The 26291-nt window shown below is 41.1% G+C and overlaps 1 protein-coding gene across 1 annotated transcript; it reads left to right on the top strand.

The window, feature by feature from the left end:
- The first annotated feature begins 309 nt into the window (after positions 1–309).
- LOC137255481 (uncharacterized) lies at positions 310–5489 on the top strand. The gene is made up of 5 exons (XM_067792917.1): positions 310–348; positions 1160–1480; positions 2089–2182; positions 4380–4502; positions 5215–5489. Exons 1-5 carry the CDS (start codon positions 310–312, stop codon positions 5487–5489), a joined length of 852 nt encoding a protein of 283 aa, XP_067649018.1.
- Positions 5490–26291: the final 20802 nt, after the last annotated feature.

Below are 26291 nucleotides of genomic sequence, written 5' to 3' on the forward strand. Positions count from 1 at the left end.
GTTTTCTGTAACACAGGCAGTTTGGCTACAGCGTGCACACCTAAGTTTGTTTTTCGCAGGAGTTTTACCTATGAACATAATTCTGACATTTAAAGCATCTCAGTGGGTTAGGTATGTATATGCCAACATGCATGCTGCAAGACCCTGCTTTTACTGATTTTGCTGCCGTTAGAGTTAAACAGGAAAACACGTAAGTGTTTGTTTTGAACGTTTCAGTACCTTGTCGCCTGGAAAATCTTTCAACAAATGTAATTGATCATGCATTTCTGAAACTATATACGGCATTGACATGGCATCAAAGAGTCGATCATGATCGCTTATGAGGGCTTTGCTGGTGTTCAAGGATCTGTGAGGAGATACTGACACATAAAATCAAACACGTTAAACATCAGGTTTGTGGCTCGCATCGTGGCCAATACTCCACTGGTTTTGGTCTTTGACTCACATTGGTTTTGGTCTTTGATTCACATCACCCCCATAATGAACTTCAAGTGTACATTTTGATTTTTTGACGGGGTTGGAAAAGCCATGGTTGTATGAATAAGTGTCAACATCCCAACTACCCCTCTGCCACCGATCGCTAATAAAGACAGTATCCTATTGCCAGTGGATGTCCAACAGACAGATACTAGGGATATAGGTATGATGTACACCTGTAGTAAGTCCTACTAGTTTAGCCCGTGAGCCATCGCCTTCTGACAAAGGCATCTAGGCACATTAATACACAAAATAAAACATTTCAATATTGTGTTGAAATGAAATTTAGTGCTCAGGCTCGGCATGACCAGCCGATTGATAGAACTGTACCCATTCTACCACCTACCAAGGTGAAGTAATGATCAAAGTCGTGTGTTGGCCAAAGGAACGCTATTCGTCGGACCAGTGCCATCAACCACCACACTACCGTCCACCACCGACATAGCGGCGCAACCCAGTTCAGTTGCCTCAGAAGACCAGCAATGGGCGACTGTGGACACATTCTACATCGGGTCCACATGGGAACCAACCCTATCAGAAAATACTAGTCACATCTGGATGCTTATGATGAGGTTACTATTGGATGCACTATAACACGAAGGTCTTTTGTCAGTCAAAAATGTTGTTGACATAACACCGTACTTCAATGCATGTTGAACAAAATCATACTTTCATTCTCCAGGCACTGATGTCTGCCATTCTCGTGGCCGCTGTCAGTCTCTGTGTCCTGTCTCTGGCACTGCAGGCGAGTAATGACGACTGTCCACATCCTCCCATGCGGGAAGTTGTCCGTGAAAAGGCTCATGGCTACATCCGGTCTGTTGTTGCGCCCTCTATGTACGACTGCGCAGCTGAATGCAAAGTGTCCCCGTTGTGTCTGTCCTTCACCTTCGATCCTGAGAAACGGACGTGTCAACGACTGAGCCAGAAAAGTGTAAAGACAAATGTCAACTTTACTGTCGGAAGTGGCGTCTTCTTTGGCAACATCCAGGATTGGAAAATGGTTTGTATGAAGGTTTCGATCTACTTTCACTCACGCTTCAACAGATACCCTAGATTGTTTTCTCAAAATACCTAACATTGCACTTTAGGGTAAGTATCAGAAAGAAAGGGAACCAATCTATTCTATGAACGAGAGTTTAGATGAAGTGAGATGCAGCCGTATGCAGATGGGTCGTCTTGGTGGAACGATTGATTTAGAAGAGAGTACACATTCATGTGTGTGTAGCTTGTGCGTAGATGGTGCCTCTAAACGTTATACTTGTGAAGTGCTCTCATATCGGAGGAAGACCAACTGGCAGAGAAAATCTGGACAATGTCGCCTGATGTCTCACATACCCTGATATCTATGAGGATCAGGATGTAATTTCTGCGATCTCAGCTTGCTGTAAGAAGCGACTAATGGCATGGGGTGGTCAGACTCGGTGGCGCGGCTGGCACATGTCACTGTATCCCAACTGCGTTGATCACATGTTGATCACAGGATCGTCTGTTCCAGACTCGATTATTTAAAGATCGCCTCCATATAGCTGGAATATTGCCGAGTACGTCGTAAAACAACTCAACATGGTACCGCTATGAGCCTATGATATAAACTATTTGTATATTTAGTCACTGACAGGTGCTTGTGGTAACGTTCCCTGTGGCGCAAATTCGCGGTGCACTCTGGGAAGGTATGGCCAGCCGTTGTGTGAACTCTATGATGGTAAGTACACACATACAATACACAAAATGTACTGAATACATTAATCTTTATGATGAGTAGTTAAGAGAACTATGAACACGTATTGCCATCTCTGGTTCTGAAGCTCGTGAAATTTCTCAGCGATGACGTTCATTCAAATCTCTACTAATTCACTATTTCCGACGATGACACTCTCGTAAGACGTCAACATTTACGAGGATGACTTTTACTAAGGTCTCTACACGGATATCCCATAAGTACCCAAGCAAATGCCATATATAACGATAATTGGTATCAAAGGAAAGTGGATGACTTCGGCCATCTTGGAAGATTGTAGAACTAATGTGCCCAACTATCCGACATTTTAGTAACTCGTTACCTTAGCGTAGCTTACAGTTTTAGCCCTTTGCTGTCCACTTCTATCTTCTTCTGGGTAAGTTTAACGAATATGGCTATGGTAAATTTAGCAACAGGGCTAGGCTAGAGTTATCATAGGGTCAGCACGCTGATTCGCTCCAACTCTCGGGTTCGGAGTTCGGGTTAGTCATAGGGTTAGGGTTAGGATAGGATTAACACGCTCATTTGCTCCAACTGCCGGATTTCCTTCGCTAGACGTATATATTCTTTGGTCCTTGAATTGCACACAATAATTATGAAGCGTGGCATATTTGAAAAAGAAGTGACCAGCAATGTCCACTATGCAAGGCCACAAGGTTTGAAAACTAATAACATGTGTCAACCAAGTAAGCGAGCCTGACCACCCGATCCTGTTAGTCGTCTCTTACGACAAGCAGAGTGGGCATTTATGGCATGCATGGGTTGCCCTTCACGGTTACATCATAATTATGTCAGATGTGAGGTTCCTATGGATCTTCACCATGCCTTGAAACATTTGCTTTTCCATGTATCAACATTCCATTTCATTTTTAGCAAAAGAAGTTTAAAACTGATTCCGATGGCTGGCTTAAGCCACGATAACTTTCTTCTTTGAGTATACCTAAATCATGCAACAGTCTAAACAGATGTTTTTGTTGCTTAAAAGAAGTTTGGGAGGTGAAATGATATCTAAACTTCTCCTTGAAAACGATTTTGTTGAAACATTAATGTCAAAGGGCGATCATAGCATTGTAAAACATGACCTTTGTTATCTCTTTGTACACCTCATACAGTTCCCATAATCTGGAATGATCGAAAAAGATGTTAATGTCAAAGAAGATAATTTAATCCATGATAATTTGGTTCTTAGCGATCTTGGAGATAGCAGACTTCCATTATTGATAATACCTTATGAACTTAAAGATGATCGTTATGCATAAGAACGGTGCTTCCAAATGCAACTTCTGGGAATTAACAAAAATGTGCAACAATTCTGTTTGGTTTGGGTAGCTTAGTGGTTAACGTCATGCCAAAGAGATAGGTTCGATTCCTCACATGGGGTTCATAGGTGACGGCCATTATATGAAACCAAATTTACTTTGATTGGCTTATGTGTATTGGTAAGGTTCATAAATCACCCTTACAAAACGTCTTGTGAGTCCCCTTTAAACCAGGGAAATAAAACACAATGAGTCCACAATGTCCGATTGTATATTGAATAAACACAATTAACAGGTTTAACAATGAATGACGATACAGATTGTATCTATAATACTGGGACACAAATCTGAAATATTAACTCCGTAATGCCTTGATATCTTTGGTAAACAGATGTACTGACTGAACATTGTTGACAGCTCATCAATGTAGACGAGGCCTCGATGTTCATAGCGGACAGACTAGCGTAAATACAAAGCAGCAGTATCCCCATCTACCTCTCAGCAACAATACTTTATATACCTATATACCTATTATACAGTTCCAGAGACTTCCAGTAGAACACAGGCCTCATTACGACCATATACATCACACTACGATCATGTCAAAATTACTAAAACGAATCCCACAGTCCTCCACCGGAAGAAACAAGAGCCACGAGGAGGTAATTGTAACTCGCCAGTTTACTCTCTTAACAGGTGAAATTACAAAGGTCAAGTTCAAGATGTGCGTTCATATCTATGCTTAGCGCTTTAAACTTTAGACACTCGTATATAATGAAAACCTTATTGATGTGGCATTTCATTGAATAAAAGCACGTTGTCATAAATGTTTTAGTGCGGTATTAGCTCGATACGTTTTCATATACCATTTGAAATTGAAATTTCCACATTTCTAATTCAAGATATAGGCGTGAAGTGTACTCGTGATGACGACTGCCACACTCCTATGACGTCATGCTTCCTTGGACACTGCATGTGTCACCCTGGTTACAGCCACAATATTACAAGCAACTCCTGTGACAGAGGTAAGCACCTAACCAGAAAATAATTACGGGCACGTGTGTAACAATATATCAAGTTAATGACCAGTCTTCAGGACGGTGGGGTAGCCTGGCGTTCGCTCGTCGCGTATGCGTTCGATTCCCCACATAGGTATAATGTGAAAGCCCATTTCTGGTGTTCCCCGTCGTATTAATATTGGACTTTGCTTAACGAATATTAGACATATTTGCCAACAGTACTGAATTGTGGATCACTTAAATGTTGGCTGTTGGTGGTCCAAATCTCAACCATCGGTGGCCTAGATACCGTGTAAACAGTTCCACAAAACTACACACAAGTATATGGACGACTCCTCGACCAAGTTTCGGGGCACAAGTACCCGTGTCTTTTGCTGCTATTCCTTGCGTTTTGTATCACTAATGGACACTCAGATTGCATGTATGAGTATCCATTTGGTCAGACGTCCGTGATTTCTTGTCGACAAATTTTCAAATGTTATTTAGTTTGTGGGCCTACATTCGCATGTCCGATGTAGTGTGAGAGGGTAACCTGCCTTGAGCCACTGAAAATAGATTCGAATCCTAAACGTGTGCCAGCACCATATCATGGCTGTAGGTTTCACCAGAGTAGCGAGGGTCAGTCACCCAGAACACCTTCACCACTAAAATCTAACATACAATGACATCATGATATTATTGCTCGAAGTGGCTTAAAACCATCTCGCTAATATTTCAGAATGCAAGAGGTATGCAAATACCATGACTCTATATAAGGACCTGACGATATTGGGTCATAACCGGAAAAGGGTGCGCCACATCGGAGGGCTTAAAGACGCAACGAAAAAGTGCACCAAGGCATGTATGGAGGAAACGTCCTTTCTTTGTAAAACTGTTGATTTTAGACCTTACAGTGTGTGTTTGCTAAGCAGTGAAGGTTACTTGGACGTCCGCGCTGGAGAAAGAGAACGGGATCAGTCAAGATGGTGGATGGCAGTGAGAAGATGTCAGTGATATGGCGCTTGTCCCTTTCCAAACTGAGCCTGATATTAAGGCAACTTACGTTGATCCTTGTTAATGTTCATATTTGCTGATTCCCAAGACGAGAAACTTATAGTTAATCGTGAATCACTCGGAAAACGAACTAGGTGTGAAACCAACAAGCAAGCAATATATGTAATCAAGTAAACAAATCAAATGCAGAGGTACAACACTATATGACGGTAAAGGTTCAGGGGCAGTATAAAATACCTTCAGTGCAGTGGTTTAAGCAAAACACGCCATGATGGTAATATTCACCTCTATGCTTCAGATTTCCAACTGACCCTTGAAGGTCCCGGGGTAGAATAGGCCTTCCACAGCCCATGCTTGCCATAAAAGGCGTTTCTGATTGTCGTAACATGTCATCGGTTCTGAAATGCGCAGATCGATGCTCATGCTGTTGATCACAGGATTGTCTGGTCCAGGCTCAAGTATTAACAGACCGCCGCCATACAGCTGGAATATTGCAGAGTGCGGCGTAAAACTACTTTCACTCAGTCACTCAGAAATCCAACTTGCAGAGCACACAATGATGGTCCAAGTGTGCCTTGACCTGCAATGTGAGATGAGAGGCGATTAAAGAAGATCAAAGTATGTTTTTTCTGTTTAGGATATATGCTACATGAGCGACCCATCTGCACGCTTAGTCGACAATTCTTTGTGGTTTACGTTATAGCTTGTTTCGTCCTTGCATAAATTGCTGAACCATATGGTCCGCCCCCAAAAAACTAGTGGGCGAAGGAAAGTGAACACTTTTTATGGTGACTTTTTTTGCAGCGTTGTTCAAGTTAGTAAAATCCTTTCAGGCCGAAGAGCCCACACACTGATAAATCATGCGCCCAAACGCAGCATGTTGGCCCCGTAGAAGCACGTCAGTGTGCGAAAATAGCAAAACGCTCACCTCGGAGATATTGCAAAAATGTATGCCGAGGATTGATATAAAAAGACAACGAATCGGTGGCCATATATCTAACCTGATAGAAAACCACCGAAATTATGCCACAGCTAACAGCACAAGAGAGAGTGAGGGCCATCGGAATGAGGAAGATGAGTGGCAACAACAGCCAAACTGCAAAGACCCTGAACTGTACACGTGGTACCATCATCAGGCTGTTCCAGCTCTGAAGGCAGACTGGCAGCACCCAAAGGTCACAGATCGAGGTACCGTGTTACCATGTCTACGTTCAGCAGGTGTCAGAGCTCGACGTCCATTGGGTGGAAACCAGAAACACCGTGGAGACCCAGGAACAGCGTCGTCATAGGTTACAGTGGGCAAAGACTGTACGCCGCTTCCTGGTACGGCATTGGCAGCGAGTGTTTTTTACTGTTGGACGTCGATTCACAATGTTTCATAATGATTGTATGTTTTGCTATAATTAATGAGGGTGTTAACTTTCTTTTGCCCACTGGTGTAGGATATTTGTTGAACATGTCAAAAGAAATACTAAATAATTACTAAAAAATAAAAAAAAGTAAGAATGATAAAAAATGTATACACAAGTGGAGAAAAATAAGATCAATTGTACTACATCTCCAACCGTGTCTGCTTTCAGCCGTTTCAAGTACAATTAATTTGTATAGTTTTTCATAGTAGATATTGGTTATATTAACTGTTTTATCCGACTGTGAATGTTGCTGGCAAGTCTGTGATAGACCATTTGACAAAGATGGTCTAATATCATTGTTATCATTTGATTTTAATATCGGACCATATTATATTTTAATCCAAACACTTCTAGCAACAAATATGATTTCACTAGACCCAAAAGGCAGAGTTTAGAATTTATGTCAGCTTTGTCCCATGTAGCCTGACATCAAACAATTTTGTCGAGTTCAAATATGCGATGATGCTCTGTAGTGCATAGTTTGTGTTGTTGGTGTTGATTTGACCGTTACTGAGTATTTATTCTGTTTCGTGGAGCAGTCAAGAGTGGCATCCCTGACACAGACACTTTATGTAAACTACCGGACAAATGTTGGTTATCACGGAAGTTACCTCATCGGAAACAGAAACAAAGACGTTTGTGAGATATAAGATGATGATGTCTCAAACGGACATTTTCCATTTATCAGACTGAAAATATATTGTACTGTTGGTTTTGCGGCTTCCGCAATTCACTTAGAAGATGTCATGGGGTCCCATGACTGTAGTGAGAGGACAAGTCAATGATAGCAAATGTGACCACTCTGGGCATCCATACAAGCCAACACGCTGAGGGCAGTGCACGTCGTCTCAGCTGTCGATCAAGATAATCCCAGAGAAGTCCATTTGTGTTCCTGTGGTGGACGCGCTGTCCGACGTTAACGCTGTGCAGAACTGTATCGAACAATTCTGGCGGAGTGAGGTCTTGCTTTGTCGTGCTTCAAAATAACTCCTTGACTGTTGTCAGAAAAAGCTTCCGCTAGAGGTCTCAACACTTAATCCATGTATGGATCAGCATTTAGATTTTATGGGATGATAATCAGTCTTTTGTGATGCCAGATTTCGGCGTATACTATGACACCTCTTCCACTGAACGGATCAACTTCTTGAACACAGTTTGGTGGTAGTTGCTCTCCTCTACGTGGAAAGACTAGAACTCCATCGAGTCTGAAATGATTTCTGTAAGAGCACTCTCTCTGATCTCTGATCTCTCATCCACTGTTGACCTCGCCATCACGAATCTGTTCCAGAAGTGGATCTGCCGAATGTAGTTATCCTAGGTTAGTGTCGTCATTCTTGCTCTTCCCGACCTTGGGCGGTCATGGGTCTTGCCTGCTTGTTGGTAGCGCTTTATCAATTTACTAGATGATACCGGCATGGCTGCTATTGGAGGTTATTGCCACTTGACGTTGTGAAGCCCCCATGTTGACCATGCCGATAGCCTGTCTAGTAGCACGTGTGCAAGTACTGACGTTTTCGTACAGCTAATTTGTTATTGGGACCATGTTGCGTTTTGGCGAATCTTCTCTGCTTGTGTTTGCACCTGCATCAGTGGATTTTTTAAACGTTATTATTACTTTAAAAGACTTAAACTTCCTTTTGCCCATCACAGAGGTTCCAAGAGGTTTGTTTAGTTTATTTTCAAAAGGAAAAGGGTTTGTCAAATTTAAGAATGCAACATCACGTTCTCACCTTTAGTGTGGAAAACATAACTTTCTAAACATTTAATTGTCTATTTCTGCAATGTATACATTATAACTACGCCCTTTTTGTAGAATGTCCCGAACCCTCGGCAATAAATTTCGCCCATAAAAATACTTTCTTTGTTCAACTGAACTAATGAAAAAAAAACACAAAAAAAACGGAGCAGAATACAAAAAGTCCATGAATTTCCAATGTAAGCCCTAAAAAATTGTCATATAAGATTTGGGTTTTTGTTGTATTGTGAATGGTAGTTAAAGTAGATGAATGACTCTGATGGCAGTCTCATCCCTTGAGTGTTAATAAAAGAGGAACGATTTGCTGTTTCTGTCTCTTGTCTACACTCACTTTTCCGTTTGAGTTGTGTATTGTACCAGGGACTGTCAGTCTTTTCATAAAACGCAATGCCTGCCTGGTCCTTTTTTATTGGTATAGTTTTCATTAGCAAGTGTAAAATATTAACTCTCCCTTTGTCAATGGAAATATCAGGTCTCTGATAAATCACTTCACAAACAGTAACTCGGGGCTGCCGGCAGAAGGGAGAGTTTGAAATCCATATCGGCTTTGTCCTTGTTAGCATGAAATCAAACTATGTTTTCCAGTACACGTGCAACGACGTTAAATGGTGTGAAATTTCAGTGAATGGTTGACAAAATATTTCACAGCTGATTTTTACTCCGTTATTAATTTCTTACGTGGAATACTAAATACTGACTCTGTTGACATTAGTGACTGTAGTTTTATATAAAATTATCTGAATACGAGAATAGTGTTCTTTTTAATTGCGTATGTTTGTTTTGAAGTGCCACACTCTGCAATGTCACACTCAGTAATGCTATATGATCGAGGCTGGTCCAGAGAATCGAGTGACTGATATAACGAGAACCAATCTACGTAATTTTGACACCAAGACATACATGAACCATCACCGCGAAGTGTTCTTGAATCTGGGCATTCTGGAACTTGTCTCGAACACGCATTGCAAGGTGTGATCTTCTACAAGATGCTAAATAACTCCTCTCCCCTGTAATCTGTCCGGTCCACTATTAACTACCCTGCAACCTTCCAAATGAGAAGTATTACATTTGTCGAGTCCATATGTCATGCCCATATCATTAGAAAAGGATTTGCCAAAGGGAACGTGTTCTTTTAAACTGATATCTCCTTTGGCAAGGAGCTCTATGATGAGCAAGAGATGTTAGGATCTGTGCTGCGGAGGTCCGAGAGTTTCCGATGGTAACCCTCCTCTTTATTGAGCAGAAAGCTGAAAGTAATTAAAGACAGAAAAAAGCAAAGGACTAAATGATTTCTTCTGGAATATTTCTTCTGAGTGAAATAAACTCTTCAAAAACGCAGGAGAACTGTACTTTCATTGTACGATTATCGAAATTGGGAGATATACGTGACTGAATCAATTCTGATACAATAATAATAGGGTGTTTTGAGAATGCATCACCATCTGGATTTCATTCAAACTAAAGCTGTTCGTTCAGTTGTCCCCCTTGTTAGGAGACTGGAGTATGACATGAAAACTTCAGGTTTACAATTTTCAGTCAGTAGTGTGTGATGCGACCCCGAAAACCCTGACCATGCACAGAAAAGTATCGGGAAAAATGGTCTACAGTGATTTATCGACCAGCGTGAAAAACGTCAAGATTCATAATGACACCCCATGTACGTGTAGGAGGCTCCCACGTTGTGCACGTGCTTCCCATGCATTGTGTTTGTGTGTGGTGATAACGTGAAATGATGCTGAAAATGAATGGCATTGTAACGCTCCTCAATGGGTTTTGTTTCTACCAGACTTCAAAGTTCAGGTTCCCCAAATTTTTTTGACGAGTATAGATTCCGAAGTCTACACCTGTCCTTGCGAGTACATCTCAAGTTGAGTCGACCAGCAATTCATTAAAGACTTGAGTAAATCGCTGAGGGAGGTCAACAGAATAAAGAGACTTAAGAATCATATGACAGAGTCATATTCTTTCTTGAAATCAAACTAGCACAGAGAGAGGTTGCGGTGTTTCAGGCTATTCCAAAATCATTTTTTGTACACACATCACATATCATGTTCCATATCCTGTCAACTAAACATTAATAATATATGAACGTATATATGAGGAATTGGTCTTCCGTTTTTCAGACCGGGCAAAGTATCATCAATCTAACTGTGGAATCACATAGGCATGTTTGGGAAACACAAATCACTATTTCCTTTCAAGTAGTTCTTAACGTTCTTACATGAATTACGACTCTTCTACGTTCTCATAGCAACAAAATATGGTAGAATATTCCAAAGCGTGGGTAAGCTTGAGAACTGAAGTAATTCGTGCCACAAAGCTCAAGGTAAGTCGTCATGGCGTGGTCGATAGCGCTTTCTATGACGTGGTTCATAGCGCCTTCTTGATGTTTTAATGCTATTCTTACACACCGGCATGTAAAAAATACTGATACTCCAGGTATATTTAGTCACAACCCGAAGTCACAAATATGTTTTAAATAGTCAGCAAGCTAAATTTCCCTTGGATGTTTTGGAACCTAAACACCCCACAGGACCAAGACTAAAACAATGCATCTGTTTGCAAACCATTTATCAGAATCTACCGATATGAATGAAATTCTGATAATGAATCATTATCATTATCAGAAAATACTATGTTGTACTATAAGATGGTTATGAAAAGTGGGTGCAAGATGATCTGGGCACGAAGGTCATTTTGTTACGTGTCTTCTTCACGAATTAGGCCAGCTTCAAATGTTTATTGACCCGTGAAGGTCCCGGGGTAGAATAGGCCCTCACCAACCCACGCTTGCTTGTCGTAAGAGGTGATTAACGGGATCCGATGGTCAGACTGGCTGACTTGGTTGACATATGTCATCGGTTCCCATTTGCGCAGATCGATGCTCATGTTGTTGGTCACTGGATTATCTGGTCCATTATTTACAGACCACCGCAATATGGCTGGAATTTTGCTGAGTGCGGCGTAGAACTAAACTCACTCACTCAAATGTTTATTACTAGCTAGGTACAGGAAGAGCAAATGGCCAGGAGGAGGTAACTCTAGTAGCTTCTACTCTGCAGAAGGTAGTACAGAAGGTAGTGTACATCAGGTAACAGAGATGATGACATCACACTCTAACTTAATAAGTCTTGGACAAATTTCTACTTTCAGTCTGAAAGTACTGATGTCTGCATTCCTCGTAGCCGCTGTATGTCTTTATGCCATGTCCCTGGCACTGCAGGCCGGTAATGACGACTGTTCACATTATCCCCTGCAAGAAATGGCCCCTGAAAGGGAACATGGTTACATCAGGTCTGTTTTTGCACCCTCTATGTACGACTGCGCAGCTGAATGCAAGTTGTCCCCGCTGTGTCTGTCCTTCACCTTTGACGCAGAAAAACGGGCATGTCTACGATTGACGGAGACACGGGCATACACAAATGTCACCTTTGGTGTTGGCGTCTTCTTTAGCAGTATCCAAGACTGGAAAATGGTTTGTATCAAGGGTTGAATCTGCATTTCAATTACGTTTGAACTGATACCTTTAGTTTGCATTCTCTACACACTCAACCGTACACTCAGCACATTATTCTCATGTCGGGAATCGAATCCAGGTCCTCGGCGTGACGAGCCAACGCTATACACATTATGCTACGCCTGCTATGAAATTGGGAGAGATGTGTAACGAGAGAATTAAAAATGACACCGTCCCATTAATAAAGTCTGTAAACGTTGTGAAGAGACATTGGATAGGGCCTTTCGCATGTGTGGAAGGAAAACTGGCAGAGGAAACCGGTATTCCATTCTTGTCGTATGTGTCGACTAACAGGATCGGGTTTTCAAGATCGCTGACGTGTTATACACGTGCCATCGTATTCCACTTGCGTAGATTGATTCGCATGATGTTGATCCCTGGACTGTCTGGTCCAGATTCCAACATTTATTCCATATAGCTAAAATATTGCTTCCTGCGTGACGTTAAACAACACACTTGCTGTAGGAAGATGTTATCTCATGAAGTCTCACCCGAGAAAAGCCCTTTTGGCCAGAAAACTTTGCATTACCAGAAGACCTGAAAGAACTGTTGTCAGTCAAACAATACTCATCTGCCAAAATTGCTGATGCTGTAAGTCATCAGGCTTTTGTTCATACAAATAAGTCTTAAGATCAGGATGAACATTCTGCTTGAAATCTTCCATCAAAACTGTCTCTAATCATCACAATGTGTGACTACCTTAGACCCACACCACCTATCAAACAATGTTTCCTTTTCTCCAGCAAACTCTACAAAAGTCTCATTCTCTTTCTTTTTCTATTTCCAACCTTTCCAGTTTTTCCTGTTTTCTTCTATTTGAATTTGTAACTGAAGCTCAAGTTTTTTTTATTTCTGTCAATTTGTGCAATTGACTGACTGCCTCAGTGCCGGGGGACAATATTAATACAAACTTCTCAAGTTCAAACACGATTTTGCTGGCTCCACAATTAACGTGTTGAAAAATTGCAAAAAAATGAAACAAATTTCACAAAGGGCCTCAAATGTCAAATGAATTCTATCCCGGACGAGCCCCCAATTTTGTTACGGTTAAGAATTTGCCCTGACAAAAGGTATATGACATCACCTCAGCACCAGCAAAATATAACACCGAGAAGTCTGAATTTTCAATTATAGTGTTTTGAGCAGAGAGCAAGATACATTGATTCACAATAGAGGTTTCATGTACAATGCAAATGAGACAAATCTAAAGAAATAGGTTACAAATACAATATCAAGTCACCAAAGTCTCCATTTTAGTGTGAGAAACAGTTATAGTGAATGTAAGGTGGTGCGCGGTCAGGCAGCGGTCATGTACGGGGTCTAGAGAGGCAGGCTGATTGAAGTACTCCAGTTATGGGTGTGTGCCGACAACACGACGACCAGCCTTTATTTACAAAGTCACTGATTCCTGAACATTCCATCACTATACAACCGTCGCCATGAACGTAGAATCTTCTCATAGTCTTTCGGAAGTACGTACAACTACTCAAAACATGTACTCAAGGGGAGGTAACTTTAAAGCGCTACCTGAAAGCCAGATGTCAATGTGCGAAAAGTACTGAACATTTATGATACGAAATCTGACCCATAATAACTATCACTGAAAACACAAAACGATGTGACCCAATAATAATTATCACTTAATCAATATTATGTGTACATATAGTCACTGTTTAGTCATTATGTGTATATTTAGTCATTGACAGGTGCCTGTGGTGATGCCCCCTGTCCCCCTAAGTCACGGTGCACTCTGGGAAGGAATGGCCAGCCGTTGTGTGAAACCTATGATGGTAAGTGCACACACACAATATACAGAATAAACAGCTGTGAAATGTTTGTGTTGGGCAGTCATGAAACCAATGAACGCGTGTTGACAACCTCTGGTTCTGAAGCTCATGATCTTACTCAACGATGACGCTCATGGTAGTCATGCAGCCATACATTGAACGGAACATCCCTGGGGTGAAAATTCTAGGACGATAGCACCAGACCACGTTGCTTCATTTGTAGAGCAGTAGCGTAATCAGAACAATGTTTATTTCTTATGCTAACCCACACGATCCTCTCTTGTGTGCCACTCAAATCCAAAATAAAGAGTCCTCATCATTCACCCGCCTCTTCTAACAATGCTACGCTTTTTGTATACTTCAAAAAGAGAAACCTGACACAGGAACACTTTATTTGAGTTTTTGCAAAATTATTTGACACAAACCAATTCATGCTGAATCCTAACGTGTAGGATGGTTGCCGACGAGAAATCGTCGTTCACACGCTTCGACTGCAACATTCGCTACAACACAAATCCCTGAACTGTGCTGCCAGAACACTAGTCTGAGGCAACCTTTTGACACAACGTCACCAGGCTGAACGTCTACAATGGTACACACAACATGTGAGATGGTCGCGAGCAAGATGGAAGACAATGATGAGTCTTGGTTTCTTCTCAGACGTGTATGCACGTTACACCGATATCTGTGTACAACAGGTTGATACATTTGGTGGTGGAAGTGTCATAGTCTGGGTAGATATCTATCCTAACAACCGGACAACACTTGCGCACGTGACAGGTGCACTGAATGGGGTTCGCTATGGAGGCGAGATTTTGCAACGTCATTCCTTTCACCAACATCAACGGAGGATCTCTCCAGCATAACAAAGCTTGATCTCACGTTGCACGCGTTTACCAGGTGTTACCATTGACTTCTCAAGCACCCCTGTTGAACGCCTATACTATTGATCAACGTTTCAGCCAACTCAGACACTACAGGAACTGGACATAGCACTTCAGCAAGAGTATCTACACATTCCAAGCTCTTGTACAAGCTCATGTTACATGGTCACAACAGATACTGACATTTCACTTTGACCAAACTGTTTAAATAACCCTCTGCGGTTTTACGAAAAACTTTCTGGACAATCATACAATCATATTTTGGAAATTTGAAGGGTGATGATTGTACTGTATGATGTCATGTTTGAATCAGTTACACATGTACCCAGTAAGTAAACAGCATGTCAAATTTCACTCTTGGAAGAGCATCTTTTGTCTTTCCATGTATAAACATTTCATTTCACCTTCAGGAGTAGACGTTTCAAACTGGCGCTACATGCTGTTTTTGTGTCACAATAACTCTTGTCTTTGAGTATACCTCATGTAGCATTAATTTATATATGGTTTTTGTTGCTGAAAAGCACTTTAGAAGGTTAAATAATATCTAATCTCCTTTGAACCATCTTTGATGGTCAATACCTAATCTCTGGTCGTTTGAGATCTCTGTCTTGGAGATAACAATCAGCAGATATTGAGTAAACTTCAGGAATCGTTGATAGAGTTTGTTCTTTGCGATACCCATCTTTGAGATTGCAGGCGTCCATTATTGAGTATACTGTCGGAAGGAGGTGTTAGCTGACATCTATTGATAGCGTTGAGCATTATGGGTCCTGCCCGGAGGGGCGTTTATGTTAGGGGGGGATACACCGAATGTTTGCTGAATACATTACATAGACAAACGGGATAGAATTTCTGTGCTCTTTGGACATGTATTAAACATATATAGTCTGTGACAATACCTTATAAAATTCACATGATCCGGAACTAGAAAGACGATCTTGAAGAACAATGCTGGAAAATGCCACTTGTGGAAATGGAGTAAAATATGTGACGCTTTTGTTTGGCTTGGGTGTAGGGTAGCCTAGCGGTTAACGTCCTGCTGAACAGACGAGTTCGATTCCCCACCTGCATGTCATGTGTAAAGCCCATTTCCTGGATCCCTTGATATTGCTTAAATATTGCTAATTGTGCCGTAAAACCATATTGACTGACTCTCTTTGGCTTATGTATGTGTTATCGTAATACGCCTATATGTGAATACATTTACGCTATTTCAATTTAACGTTTTGCTACTTTCTCAATTCAAGATATTGGCATGAAGTGTACTCGCGATGATGACTGTTTCGTCATGATGACGTCATGCTTCCATGGACGGTGTCTGTGTCACCCTGGTTACAGCCACAACATTACCAGTAACTCCTGTGTGAGAGGTGAGCTCATTAGAGGAAAGGGTTTACGAATAGTTTAAACGTTCCCCTCCATAACTGATTTCTATGTACAGGCAGGTTTCTAACAATATGTCCAAATTTGTAAGCAGTCTTCATGACACATGGGACAGTGTGGTAAATTATAACCTAGTGGTTAAGGCGTTAAATCGTCTCGAGTGGGGCCAATATGTAAATCCCATTTCTACGTGTTCCTTCTTGTGATTACCCTGGTAGATTGCTGAGAATGGCGTAAAACTAAACGCATTCAATTGCTAAAGTATTCCCCTGACAGTATCCGATGACCATGATTTTGAATCCTAGGGCCAGCCCACACACGTTTCACACATCATGCTACTATTGCTCGATGCAGCTCTAAACCATCTGACTCACATTTCAGACTGCAAGAGGTATGGAGACACCATGACTCCGTATAAGGGTCTGGCGATAACGGATCATAACAAGGTGGTCATGCGCATTTCCGGACAGTTTGAATTTGAGATGGAAATATGCATAGAGGCATGTACGAACGAAGTGTCCTTTGTATGTAAAACTGTTGAGCTAAGTCCTTACCACCACTGCAGACTAAGCAGCGACGGTTACTTGGACGTCAACGCTAGTGACAGAGAAGAGAATGTGACTGGCTGGTGGATGGCAGTAAGGACATGTCAGTGATGTTTTATATACTGACAGCCATTTAAAACGCTTTGTTGATCTGTATTTGTCCTTTTTTTACTTATAAAAATTCTATTTAAGATTTTTTCTTGCGATACAGAGGATGTAAGGATAAAATGTTGATAATCTGGCCCATTTCCAGTTCGTAGAGGCTACTGGGTAACGCTAAGTGCTCGCCAAGCCCCTGTGTGGATCCAGGGGTGTATTTGGTCCACCAACCCGATTACCGTGGGTTGCGGCGGAGGAAGGGATCCAGGTGGTTGAGGGCGTGGAACCGTGTGTCTATTGCCCAACACACCACTTTGGCCTTGACTTGTGGTTGAATTGGCCCGGTTCAACCAATCGGCTGGTCATGCCAAGCCCTGTGCATGGATTGTGTATGTGTCTGTTGATTGACACTACTGTTGATCTGTAACTTTTCTGATTTTGAAATATGATTAAATGAACTTTGCCTAGAGTGTTATGCCAGACGGCGATGGCTCATGGGCGAATCTGCTGGATAGTTATAATTCTTTCGCTAGAGTATATCATGTAAGTATCCTTGGTGCTGCAAGTCGGAGACCCACTTCTGTTTAGCATTGTCCTTGTGATACTCTGTGGTGGATGTTGAACTCAGATGATTAAATCGAACTAACTAAATATGGCTTGCGAAACCCCTAAAAAGACCAAGCGTCATCTTAATAGTGATCCCGCTGAAACTGACCACAGTCTGCCCAACTCAATTGATTACCGGCCACGTTTTCTTGTCGTTGAGACTATTGACAAGACACCTTCGAAGTTGAATCCTTTTGCCGTAACTAAAGGTATACAAGACATCGCCGGTGATGTTAAGAACATTAGGTGATTACGTTCCGGTGCTGTGCTGGTTGTGTGTGCAAAAAGGCAAGCAAGCCACCAACCTATTTGGGTACTAAATCTTTTGTCGGCATTCAAGTTACGATCTCGGCTCACAAAACTCTTGACACGAGCAAACGAATTGTCAGGGACCGTGAACGATTGTTTGCTGACATGTCAAAACTTGACATCGTCTCGGAGATGTCAACCGTAGAAATTATAGCTGCTTGCCAGTGAATGGAGTGTGACGGATTGTTGACAATATGTTCAGAAAGGGCTGACTTTAGATAGGATTTTTCTACTGAGGTTCTGTGCTCTTTCAGCCTGATGTCTGTGGGGCGACATGTCTCTCCTGCATAGCTACTGCCACAGTCACACATAAGCTTGTAGATGCAGCCCCTGGGCGTGTGAGTGGTCTTGGTTGGTGTACATCTGCCATTGACCTTCAGAATGGACTTCAGTGTTTTGTCAGACCTGAAGGTCACATCTATACCGGCAGGTTTTTCAGCAGTCGGCTGATGTGGTGGCTGTTCTGACCTTGGTAGGGAATGTTAATTCTAACTGGGGATGGTTCAGGTTTTGGTTGGCGATCTTCTTGCTGTTGCAGGGTTGATGACATGGTTCTGTCTACAAGTTGTTTGGGATAGAAGGCCATAGCAGAACTACAACAGAACCTGCAAAATCATATCTAAAGTCAGCCCTTTCTGAACACATTGTCAACAATCCCTCACACTCCATTGACTGGCAAGCAACTACAATCATAGCGTCGAACGTCCATGATTGGCGACGACGCAAACTCTCAGAAGCCATCAACATCATGAGATTAGCTCCAAAGATGAACAGAGACCAAGCGGTTTACCCACCCAATGCCTAGGAAATCAATTAAACATGAGACTTCACCAACCATCTGCTATCCACCGTTACAGCATCATCCCACCCTTACTATCTTAGCTTTTGTATTGTTAGTCTATCAATACATTGGCTTCTCCTGATTAATCCATTGTAACAACACCATACCAACTTTTGTATATTTTAATCCTCTTTTTCATCTGCTATGTTTCAATTATATATACATGCTTAAATCACCTCTTGTGGCTTCATGTACATTACCAGTATATATATCCTGACGAAGGGGCAAGGAATAGCCCAGAAACGTTGTGAAAACAATAAAGAAGAAGTCTTTGAAGGGCATGTAGAAGTGAAATGCATAATAATGAAGATTTTATGGATATCAACTTCTTTATATGAGAACACAACGTTTCGGAGTTAATGTTTACTCCTTCATCAGGTGAAGGAGTAAGCATTAACTCCGAAACGTTGTGTTTTCATATAGAGAAGTTGATATCCATAAAATCTTCATTCTAATAAAGAAGAAGTTGACATCCAGAACATTTTGCCGTATACTTCTCAATCAACTCCAAAATGTTCAGAAACCTTTAAAACTAAACCTAATAAGCCAGATCCTTTGAAATAATTAAGTGACAGAGCAGTGACAGGGCAAGAAAATAGAATCAAACTGTACAACAAATATGCATCACTTGAGGACATGGGCGTGTCGGAAACCGTCCGCTGCAGGGCACACAGCTTGTCGCCATCCAAACAAGTGCTGGGTAGATCCCCTATAAATCCACCCAAGAGATAGGTTATCAAAATAATAACTATACAGTGGAATTGCAGAGGACTAAGAACTAATTTTAATGAATTACAACTATATTGGTCCAGTATTTTACACCATCAGCAATGTGTCTGCAGGAGATCACATTTAAAACACACGGATACTTTTGATCTACGCCATTTCAGTGCTTATCTTTCTTTCTCACCTTCGGGTGATCGGTCATTGGCGGATCGTCGATCCTTATCAAACAGAACATTATCCATAGCCCAGTTACATTTGCCACTGGACTCCAGGCTGTGTCAGTGCGACACACTTTACATGTTATGCTCTTTGTATATCTCACCGTCTTCAACTCTGCAGACGACTGACCTTCAAAATCTGTATGACCAGCTTCCCAAACCTTGTCCTACTAGAGGAGATTTAAATGGCCACAACACACTCTGGGGTGGTAAAGGTAAACTATTGGAAGAGTTCTGTTCAGATAATGATTTATGCACACATAATGACGGTTGCAAAACATATTTACATCCTGGAACGGGAACTTATTCAGCTCTAGATTTATCACTGACAGACTTAGTCTATTGAGTGAATTCTGATGGTCAGTCCATGATGCCTTCTGTGGAAGTGACCATTTTCCAATTTTAATAAAACCCATGAACCCATCTGATACTACCTCATCCTCGACTTGAAAGCTAAATGGAATTTATATCGTACTCTATGTAGTAACAGACTTAAACCTGAACACTTCATAGAGGTTCCTGATGCCATAAAGTATTTCTCTGATGAACTCAATAAAATAGCTGATGAGTGTATCCCCAAATCCTCTGCAATTCCACACATACGAAAACCATGGTTCAACGATGACGAAACAAAGCTGAGCATTATTTCTGTCGCCATGCTATGGTGCGTAATTTAAATAAATTCAAACTTTAAATTTAAACAGAATAAACGCCAATCTTGGCAAAATTACATATCCAAAATAAAATTCTGAGTTAATAACTTACAATACCAGCTCCTAAGGCACTTACCTGAATCCTGACTAGAAACTCTTTTAAATATTTTCGATGAAATTTGGACGTCGTGTAAGCTTCCTCCCTCATGGCGTGACATCGAACATATTATTGGTCAAAGTAGATATAAATTTCATTCTACAGCACAGACAATAGAAACTATGTCAAAACAATGGTAAAACAATGCGGTAATTAGCTAAAACAATAGCCCATGACCCACATCCCTCATCCCTCATTTCGTGCTCCAATTAGCAAAGACAATGAAACCAGTGACCGTAAATCCCCCATCCCTCATTTATCCCTCATCCCTCATCCCTCATCCCTCATTTGGCCCACATTTCATCCCAAAAATAGCTACACGTGACAGTCATTATCTAAACATATCAATTTCATTAAGCCTAGTGATACATAATATCACCATGGTGAAAAGAAGTTAATGACGTTTAAGGAGAAATTATCAATGGATGTTTCACGCTATAGTTGATGGTTATTTGTTACAAAACGATTGGAATGCTGTCTATTCAAATAAGTTGTTTATACAGAACTGTCACGACAGGGTGGAATGACCGGTTGATACCCAGTGCACGGTGTACTCTGTAATACAGAACAACCATGAAAGGTGTCATGTGAATGGTTATATTGGCGACGTCTCGGCAGTGTCTTTATGATCTAGCGTTTTTTAATCAAGTCACATACAAACCCTAACCCATCGCGATCCCATTTCATGCGTTGTAATGAAACTTAATCAGCAGCAAGAGAAACGCTGTGTCATGCTCATGCACCACTTTTTCCGCCATTGCCCATTGTGTAAAAAAGTGCTGACAAGTAGGTTTGATTTGTAGGTCAAGATGGTTTGATCTGTAGGTCAAGATGGGTTTGCTTTAAATTACTGTTTATTTAACTGAGATGTGCAAGACCCTCCCTGCTATGTTTTCAAATTCAGTAGAATTAGTGATGAAAAGAAAATTGTTAGCAGCAGACAGCTCGTTTTCCACATTTAAGAGTCTGCTAATTCGTTTACGTCTTAAAACGCACCACCGCTCGCAACAGCTTTAGTTGGAATATTTCACGTAATGCCTGTTCGCGTTTCATTTAATGCTCAAAGAACAGAGTACGAACTTAAAATTATAAAGAGTACTAACGCTTCTGATTCAATTACTTTGTAACACTTTACCGAATCTAAAATGTCTGTTATGTGATGTGTATCCTCAATGTTTCCACTCTTAATGAAATTCGTTATGATAATCATGCTGTAACAAGTGATAGATCGTTAGATAGAATCGTTAGAACGTACCTCGACTTTACACAAACGTGAGAGTGAATTCACTAGCAAAGTGGGAGAGATTTTGATGCAAACATTACATGTTAAACCATGTGATTAGTGTTCTGTTGAAAAGTTGCAGAACCTAACGCGCAGGTACTTTGTAACTTTGATCATCATCTATGTTACCACAATCACGTATTAACTGTCATGTGATTACTTTATCTGACTGATAAGTGGTTTATAATTCTGTTCGTGCGATCGCCTTGATTAAAGACGGTATTCACAAAATGATACATGTTGATAGGTGTACTGATAATGACCTTGTATCCTATTGTAGGCGACTACGAATTTTATGAGAACCTGAAATTCACAAAAAGTGTTCTTACCTACATCATAGTGTTGGATAAATTATTACTAAGATGTGAGAAGTACAAGTTTTAAAATACGTTATTATCACTGCGCTGTTAGTATCATGATGGGTGGTAGATATTCTGCGAGGCAATCTAAATGGACACATGAATGGCGGTGCTTGCACAATGTTTCTCACCAACGGGAACACGTGCTTACCCGCTCACTGAGTTTGTTTAGTTAGTCTTGAATATATGCGTGAGGCGAGTTCATTCTAGTAAGCATATCGTCTTGAATGAAAAGCGGTGAAGGTAGACGACGGGTGATAGGTTAGGTTAAACCTGTAGCTATGGCCTGACTTTAATCATATTGTTCGCTCGACAACCGGGTTCATTCCGGTTAAAGCGGCGAGCTGGTGATAGTGATCTGAAACGTTCCTCCGGCTTCGTTAGTTATGAATGAATTTACTCATATGTTCACCAAAACCAGCTTCTCACAATGCGGTGTCTAATAAATTTATATAGATTACTGTCTTGAGTAAGTCACATTTTTTGTCTTAAACAGTTCATATAATTGTGTGTGTAAAGTCTAATTATAGCAAGAAGGGTTTTTTTTTTTTCAAATTATTTGCAAATCCGATTTAGAACACACTGATATACATACAGTGCGACGTCACTACCACTCGTCCAATCACGCCCCTTCTCATGTAATGATGTAGTACTCCTACCGTTAAGTTACTTAACATTAATTCTGTTAAAAACCGTTACACACATGAGTTCTTCTTACAAATTTTATTATTTCAGAAGTGGCACGAGTCTGCACAACCACGTTGTCGCTGATTGTGCTGAATGTATGATTGTGCTGAGTGTATTCGCAATCGATGTGGCTGTCTTGATCCGTACCATCCGAGATGATAAGATCCCTTGTAGTCTGTCTCACAGCCCCCGAACCATATTATTTCCCAAACACCATAGCCCTAGCTGCAGCGCTCAAGCCCTATAAGCTCTGGTCTCCCTGATGCTCCTTTTGAATTTGAATGTGTTTGTGTGTTACTATCAAAATGATATGTATTCAGAAACTAAGCGTTAGTCTACATTTCCTGTTGCTGTCAGAAGGTATCAAGGGATCCTCTTGATGCAGTGACACAGTGTCAGGCACGGGTCCCCTACGCTTTCCCCACAACACCAGCAAACAACGTCCTTGTAATAAGACACGTACCACACTGAACGCGGGGTGAGGTTTGGTCGTCAGGAATGAAAAGGAATTATTAATTTAATAAAACGAATAATTACTTTGAAAAGTCTTGTTCTTATTCTTTGTTGGACTTTCACCCATAGTCTAGCAGTGTCGACTTCTCACTCTGTGTGCGCGCATGTGGTTCGATGGCTTGTGTGCGTGTGTGTGTGTCTGTGTGTGTGTGTGTGTGTGTGTGTGTGTGTGTGTGTGTGTGTGTGCGCGCGCATGAGTGTCCATGTGAATCCGCGCATATACAAGAATATCAGTCAAGACAACATCATGAGTGATGGTGAGCAGTATATATGAGCGACACACCCCTCTATCATTTCCAAAACACGTTGTATCAACGTCCCTGCATGTACCGAGCAACCACGTTGTACTGTTGAAAAACAGAAGCGAAGTAATCGTGACACTTTTTCAAAACGTGGCGACCCCAGTCGCATCCCTCTTCCGATACAAGACATGAGAAATAGCAAGCATCATAGCGCACTTACACGGTATAAAAAGGATAAGGTTATGCACGACCGGAAACACACTTCAACAGTCCGTCAAAGACTAGAGACAGTCAAGACTCGACTTCTTCAAGCGAACGTACAAGCAACAGAGAAGTGAGTAACAATCAGAATACTTAGTCTTCGGCCTTTTTTTGTTTTGTGTATCATTCTTTAAAACATTGTTCGAAACGTTTTATCATAACTTTAATTATTTCAGATAAACAAAGAAGTTGGCGCAGAAAAAAGCATGCAATAGTGAATCGTATTCAAATTTTATAGTAGGTGAATAACAACAAATAACAAAATGTCTGAGCAAACTACATGTCCTGTCTTCCAATGTGAAATTTGCAGACATTGTTTCAAACAGAAATGTCATTTGTTAAGACATCAGAGACATTGTGAACGAGTGGGCATATTGTTTACCTGCAACCATTGCCATCGATCGTTTAATCGGGAAGACAATTTAAAACGTCATGTCAAAAGTTGTTCCGAAAATGTTGTTTATTGTCGTCAGTGTCCACATTGCTTTGAAAGGTTTAACAGCAAATTCGGTTATCAACGACATTCATGTAACTGTAAAACATCTGCTCCTGATGAACATATTTGTCAAACGTATCATCAATCTTTCCCAACCTCTAAAGTATTAAGAATGCACACACATAAAACTGACCATGACATGTCGGGTGGTGGCAGAGGTAAACGTAGACAAAGGGCTAAAACGGCTACGCTATCTGTCCCTCCTCCTCCCCCACCTAACGCCCCTCCCGCCTCACGTCCATGTTCAAGCCACTCCCTACAGGGAGATGTTAGAGACTATGACTTTGACGGACGGAATAGCACGGACCCACTGAATTTCATGATTAGTGAACAAAGTCAGGTTATTGATACAATTGAGGATGAAATTCGTGAGAAAAAAGCCGTAAAATGGGGGTTGTGTCTCCATATTAGAATGGCCAAACCTAGTCGGGAAGATGAGAGCACAAGTTACCACGAGGCTTATTTCAGAAGTGTCATGACTATAGCTACAGAGGGTAGTGACTTAAATGAACAGTATCTTGAAGCCGTACACAAGATGCTTCAGACGCTGGATGATTATGAGGGGGTTCATTCTGGTTTGAATATCTCCGCCGTTGTACTTTTGAAACTCACTGTGGTAAAGTTTGAACCTTTCAAAGGTGGTAGTTATATTCCACTACCACAAACTCTTGTCAAGAAATCCAAAAGTATTATCAACATAAAAAATGGCGATAATCTTTGTTTTGCTTACAGCATTTTAGCAAAACTGTTTCCGGCTTCTCATAACAAAGAACGCGAGGGAAATTATCGTCCTTATTTAAACCGTTTGAATTTAGAAGGATTCACCTTTCCCATGACTTTAAAACAAATTCCTCGATTTGAAGAAGCCAATGAGTTGAGTATCAACGTGTATGGGTTTGAAGATAATACTTTGTATCCCATGTACATCAGTAATAGGCTGGATGCAGATGAAAACAGGAAGATTGATTTGTTGTTGCTTTCACAAGAAAGTGAGTCGGATGATTTTGAAGGCATCCTAGGGTTAGAAGAACATGAACGCATGGACGTAGACGTTAAACCAAATACACATTACTGTCTCATTACCAGTTTAAGTGGGTTAGTCAGAAACAAGCAACGTAATAACCGCACTCAGTTCATCTGTCGCAAATGTCTTTGGTGTTATACATCACAACAATGTCTGGATAAGCATAAAGACTACTGTTATGACAAAGCACAAAGAGTCGTTATGCCTAGTCCAGAGGATGCGGTGTATCAGTTTAGATTACGTTCTCAAAGCAAAACAGAACGAGCCAAGTTTGTTATCGTGGCTGATTTTGAGTCCTTGCTCATTCCAGAAAGCAACCCGGGTAGTTCACGACTGAATAAACATGTACCTTGTGCTTATGCTTACAAAGTGGTGTGCACGGAGGAACGGTATTCGAAACCTGTACAAACCTATGTAGGAGAACAGGCAGCTGAGCATTTTATTGAAAGTATTTTAAGGGAATATGACAGCATCCAGACATTGTTGGATTCTATCAAACCCATGCAGCTCACTGTCCAAGATAAGATAACCATCGCCAATGCTACTCATTGTGGTTTGTGTAGTGAACTGTTAGGTACTGATCGAGTGTTAGACCACGATCACCTGACAGGACGTTTTCGACAAGTTTTGCATAATCGATGTAACCTGAATTTTCAGTTACGCAAGAAAGTGGTTGTCATGCTTCATAACTCTGAACGTTATGATTCTCACTTGATACTGGAAGTAGCACAACACTTTGGTGACAGAGACATTACAGTCATCCCTCACAACTCAGAACAGTTTCTATCGTTTACAGTGGATAACAATTTGGTCTTTTTGGATAGTTACAAATTTCTGCAAAGTTCCTTAGATGCACTGACACAAAACCAACTGAACAAAGGCGTGGATTCATTTGTCTATTTGAAAGAACACTTCCCCCATCATGGAAACATGTTAACAAGGAAAGTTCCCTTTCCTTATGAATACATGGATGACTGGGGAAAACTGAATGAGACCTGTTTACCTTCTCAAGCATCCTTTTTCAGTTCTTTGTCTGATGAAAATA

The sequence above is a fragment of the Haliotis asinina genome, chromosome 11 (assembly GCF_037392515.1).
Source record: "Haliotis asinina isolate JCU_RB_2024 chromosome 11, JCU_Hal_asi_v2, whole genome shotgun sequence".
Taxonomy (NCBI): domain Eukaryota; kingdom Metazoa; phylum Mollusca; class Gastropoda; order Lepetellida; family Haliotidae; genus Haliotis; species Haliotis asinina.

Coding starts and splice junctions, on each gene's coding strand:
- LOC137255481 (XM_067792917.1), top strand. CDS start 310: ATGATCGCTTATGAGGGCTTTGCTGGTGTTCAAGGATCT. Junction 1,481..2,088: donor ACATCCAGGATTGGAAAATG/GTTTGTATGAAG, acceptor TTGTATATTTAG/TCACTGACAGGTGCTTGTGG. Junction 4,503..5,214: donor AAGCAACTCCTGTGACAGAG/GTAAGCACCTAA, acceptor CTAATATTTCAG/AATGCAAGAGGTATGCAAAT.